General features: G+C 35.2%; 1 protein-coding gene across 1 annotated transcript; it reads right to left on the reverse strand.

The window, feature by feature from the left end:
- Nucleotides 1-5015: 5015 nt before the first annotated feature.
- LOC132313817 (uncharacterized mitochondrial protein AtMg00810-like) lies at nucleotides 5016-5411 on the reverse strand. Its single transcript, XM_059812760.1, has one exon. It carries the CDS (start codon nucleotides 5409-5411, stop codon nucleotides 5016-5018), a length of 396 nt encoding a protein of 131 aa, XP_059668743.1.
- Between the last annotated feature and the right edge of the window lie 268 nt (nucleotides 5412-5679).

A 5679-nucleotide genomic window follows, 5' to 3' on the forward strand; every position in this document is an offset into this window, starting at 1 on the left:
TTAATGAGCTGGAATTTGGATTTTCTCGAGATTTGGGAAGTTCGATCGATCGAACATGGCTGAGATCTATCGAATTGAAGCTGGATCGATCCTCTATGGCGGCGCCTTTTTGGATAAAAACAAATCTGAGATATTTTGAAGATATTTTTGGGAAAAGGACAAAAGTGGTTGGTAGGGTGGTACAGCTCGATAAGATCTAGCATGTGGATAGGGATAAGAAAGTTTGATCGATCAGAGAATCAAGTTGGATTGATCAAACTTTGAGATCTTTGAATAGGGACAAACATGGCTCAGATCCATCTTGAAGTACTGAGATCGCTGAAAGTTGGATCGATGGAACTTTTCTTGAGATCGATCGAAGTTGCTGAAATTCCACCCTTTGCTTCCTTTTGCTCTACTTTGCTCCTTTCTTTGATTCATCCCAGAATTGCTTCATTTCTGCTTTTATTTGGCTGAGTTAGCTTATTTTAGGGATAAGTACCTAAAAATGGAAATAACATGGAATCAATACAAAGCGAGAAAATAAGATAGATAAAGGTTCTCGAATACCTAAGCTTAAGGGGTTTAAATGCGCATTTTTCAGTGCTCATCAATGTGGAGGGTGGAGATTCACCCACTTCTAGGCCTAGGATAGGTGCACTTGTTGGCTTAGATGGTTGATAAGTGTAGGGGTAGGATTAAGTCTTTAAAGGTGCCATGGATTGGTGACAAGTTTAGGTTCCAAATTTAGTCTTGCATTAGTATGTGTGTGAGAGGTAGTGTAAGAGCACAGAGCGAGTAGAGGAATACTACATCCTCCACTCACCGCATTCATTTCACCTTTCTCACTTCTATTTTCTTAAAACCCAAAACCTAGCCACCATTGAAAAAAATCTTGGCTTAGAGCTTATTACTTCATTTTGGCCTCCTTCCACTCACCTTAGACCTTTAACCTTGGGAAGTAAAAGTTTCCTCTTACTCTCCTATACAAAACCCTATACTTTTTTTCCATTTTAAGCTTGGTTGCTTTGGATTATAGAGATTCAATTCTCTATTCAGGTAGGGGTGGTAGTATGTTTATACTTTAAGTGTTTTATGTTCCTTTGGAATTTAATATATATTATGTGCATGCTTTTAATATTGTAGTCTTGCATATTATAAGAAATCCTCACATTTGACTTAGGATTTACTTATTTAAGTATGTGTGATGTGTATTTATCTTGTGTAGAATTATTAAGGTTATATACAATTCTTATTCACTTGAATTGTTATATTTATTGTGGTGATAATTCTATAATCTTGTTGATGACTATTGGTAATTATTTTAGAAGCCTATTACTACAATGTTATAATCTAGTATATAAAGCTTATTATTGTGGTATGATTTTAATTGATAAGTTAATGGTATTACATTGTACATTATATCATGATGAGGACTAGTCATTTGGTATGCCATTTTAGACTTGGAACCCTAAGCCATGGTTTGTGTGGTTTCAAATTATTTGTGTGGAAGGTGGTTTATATACCTTAATTATTATCTATAAGCTTTGAACTTAATTATGATTTTGGATTCTCTTGGGACATTGTTACAAATGACATGGCTAGAGTTTGGCTCTAGTGCGGGAGGCACGAGTTCTCCCCATTTTTAGTGTGCACTAGGGTGGTATTCCCAGCGGGTTAGTGCCCGGAATAACCATTTAGGTCCTGGTTTAATCCGGGATTTGATGTCTAAGTTTTTCACTATTTGATTTCACATTTAATTCCAAGTTGACAATTAATGTTTAATTATGACTTGTAAATTTTAGTTTTTGGCGATTTAATGTTGTTAAGTACATTAGTATTGATATTATGTTGTGATAAAATCATTTAAGTTAGTTTAAGATGATCATTTAGAACACCTTGAACATAGACGTTAAGTGGAATGATCCCTTGTATTCGTCTATATTAATCTTGTAATGATATTGAAACTTTAGGGTATACGCATATGCTTCTTCCTACGAGTAACTTGATTATTCACCCTGGTTGTTTGGGTTATTTTACAAGTAAGGTGACTATATTTTCGGATGCTCATCCTCCTTAGAGGCTTATGAGCACTTTGGAATATTTTTGTTTATTGACATGCAAATGTTTAGCATGTTTTACTTTTGATAATATATTTTGTATATCATGGGTGTGTGATATTTTAGAAGCTAATGTGGCTTCCTTGATGTGTAATGTATATTTAAGTACACTTGTCAATACTTATTTTGTATGTATGACATGAGGACATGAGGCCAAGGGTCATTAACTTTAAAGTTCACAAGTATGTTTTAAAAATCAAGTATTGCTATTATAGCCTATTTTATGAAAATTGGAGGTTTGGTATGTCAAATTTTGTAAATGGATAGTAATGAGGCCATAGGCCATTGTAGCGCGTCTACTATATCATTTTACGCTTGCATGCATGTTCATATCTCACAAAACTCTTAAGTTTTGACTTTGGAACTATTTTGGATGATTTATGGAATTTTGTGAAAAATTCTTATGTTAAGGTATGATTTAAAGTTTCCTTTTGTTTTAGCATATTATGGATGCTTGTATGTTGAACCAAGAGGGGGGGTGAATTGGTTAAAACCTTTACAATGTTTAAGTCCTCACACAAAATAAACCAGTAATTAAAGATCAGTGCAACAGGAATTACAAGGAAACCCTCTAAACTAGAGAAAACCTTAGTTCTTGGCCTCAGCCAATATAAAGTCCACTACTAGATGTATGTATCTTGTTACACACTCAACTGTCTTACGCTTTACACACACCAAAGTACAAGAATAGACATTAGTTTTCAGAACCAATACACACACTAGCATACCATAGTGCATACAAGCACTCCCCATGTCCTAAGCAACCATGCTTGGACCAAATAATCTCTCCTAGCTCACCACACTCACAATTACAGATGTAGAAAATCACAAGAAGGTCTTCACAACAATAAATAATACGCTATACAACACAGAATTTTAATTTACTGCCTCAAAACATCAATATGTTGCACTTAGGGTTTGAGGGGTAAAATGGGAAATTCCTCTCGAGATCAATTCACCAGCATCTCATTCAGTCTTCTTTTACTGTAGTACTCATGTTCATAACTTTGTATAATCAAGTATAGCATGAGTGTTCCCCAAAATTTCAATTATAGTGCTTACATAAGCACACGACAACATTGATTTAAGGTTTCAGCAAGGTCAATAACTCAGTTACCAATATAATGTTCCACAGCTAATTTCAACAGCTTTAATTCACCAAACAAAACTTGCTAGCAAGAACATAATCCATGAAACAGCTAGTCTTAATCATTTTGTACTTAAATCTCAGATAGAAACATAAATTAGGCTTGAATGATGGTCTAGAGATTCAAAATTAGTTTCAGCAATATTTTGACCAAAACAAAGCACTGAGCAAGAGTAAATGATTTGATTATACCTGTGAAAGCCCTTAGAAATGACCACAGCAGCTTGGAACACAAAATCACTACTCAATCCAGTCTTTGCATCAGTAATTTTGACAGCAGCCTCATCTCAGCACTAAGCACACTCACAAAAGTTGATTCATCAGGTTTTTCTTGCATGAATCATCATCAAATAGTTAGGTAAAACTTGATTAACATTGAATGCTCGAGGTTTGTCAGTTGCAGCTCTCAATGTAACTTTTTCTCATAAGGTATTAACCCTAAAAGACCTTATCACAGCATATATATAGCAGTACACACATAGCAGCCCCATTACAACAGCTCAAATACACCTGTCACCTTCCACCTTCCACCAATCATTGAAAGGACTATTCAGATATTTTTCAGAGCAACTGCACCAATGCAGGCTTGCCACCTCAGCTGTTTTGTCACTATTCTCACTAGTTACAATAGGTTGTAGGCATGAGTGCTTAATTCCAATTCTATCCAAACTTAGCCTCTAAGAAATGACATATTTCTATATACATCAACACACTGGGACCACTGAGTCGTAGAACACTCCTGAGTACAGTTGGAAAAGACTATAATACCTTTATGACATAAATTATTCTTCTCACCAAATAAATAGTCCTGAGACTATATAATTTACAATGCAGGCTCAATTAAGGCTGATAAGTGTAATGTAGCTATCAGGACATATGTATATGCATGGAATACATCTTTAAAAGGATAATAATACCCCTAAGAACACCTATAGCGAACTTGAGATACAAAACATCACTGCCATAGTGATTTCAACCAAAATAAGCTGATACATTGAAATGAACAATTACAGGCTAGTGAATAAAATGTGTCACAGTGAAGTAGATGACAATGCTACCCCTGGACCTTATTTCAAAACATAATGCAGCTAGAGATCATATTTGAAACATCTGAGATACCACTGAAATACAACAATTTGACATTAAACAGGCAAACATCCTTAAAACACATTATGACCAATAATCTCCCCTTTTTGCCTTTAATGACAAAAAAAAAATAAAAATAAAAATAAAACAATTTTTCTTGAAATAAGGTCTTGAAGATGAATATAACAAAGATACAGTACCTAACACAATCCAAAATGCAAAGGAAGTAGCTGAAACAACTTCAAGCTATCCTTATTTCAGTCCTATTCTCTTCCTTTTTGATATTAAAGGTTAAAAGGTGAGCCGGACCAACAATAAAAGGATCAGGTAGGAGGAGGAACAACCATGAGAAAACCTCAAAGGGTTAAAAATCTCTGAGGAAAAAGAGGTTTGGTCATGATGTCTGCAAGTTGATCTTCAGTAGGCAAGTAAGTAATATCAATAAGACCTTTTTGAACTTTATCTCTAAGAAAGTGATACCTGATGTCAATGCGTTTGCTCCTCTAATGCAGTGTGGGATTCTTACTGATAGCAATAGCACTTTGATTATCATAGAAAAGCTTGGCAGGCCTTGAGAATTGAATTCCAATATCTGAGAGAATAGTTTTCATCCAAAGTAATTGTGAATTAGCTTGTGAGGCAGCTATATACTCAGCTTTAGAGGTTGAAAGTGACATAGTGTCTTACTTTATACTCAACCAAGAGACTATATTAGAACCAAGAATGTAGCAATAACCAGAGGTACTTTTTCTGTCAGGTAAAGATCCACCCCAATCAGCATCTGAGAAAGTTGCAATATACATTGAGGGTGAGTAAATGTAGAATAAACCATTGGAGATGGTGCCCTTGACATATCTGAGGATCCTTTTGGCTGCTTGAAGGTGAGAAACCCTTAGATTACTTTGAAATCTAGCCTTTAAGCCCACTGAGTACATGATGTCAGGCCTTGAAGCTGTAAGATAAAACAGACTACCAATGATAGACCTGTAGAGAGTTGAGGGGACTGCTTCAGTAGTACATTCCGGTGAGAGTTTGGTATTAGGGCACAGTAGTGTGGAGACAGCCTTACAATCATCCATATTAAATTTCTTAAGTAACTCAGAGGTATACTTTTACTAAGAGATGAATATCCCTTTTGAGGTTTGAGTGATTTCAAGACCTAAGAAGTATTTGAGGGTTCTCAAGAGTGACATTTCAAACCTTGTCTTCATAAGATTAGCAAATTCTGAGGTTAAGGAGATGTCTAAGCCAAAAAACATGATATCATCAACATAGATTTGCAAAATTAGCAACTGCTCTTGATGAGATTTAACATAAAGAGTGTTATCAACCTTGCCTCTATGGAAT

The sequence above is a fragment of the Cornus florida genome, unplaced genomic scaffold, assembly GCF_030987335.1.
Source record: "Cornus florida cultivar Cherokee Brave unplaced genomic scaffold, ASM3098733v1 CherokeeBrave_3.0.0_Hap2_Chr06, whole genome shotgun sequence".
NCBI classification, from domain to species: domain Eukaryota; kingdom Viridiplantae; phylum Streptophyta; class Magnoliopsida; order Cornales; family Cornaceae; genus Cornus; species Cornus florida.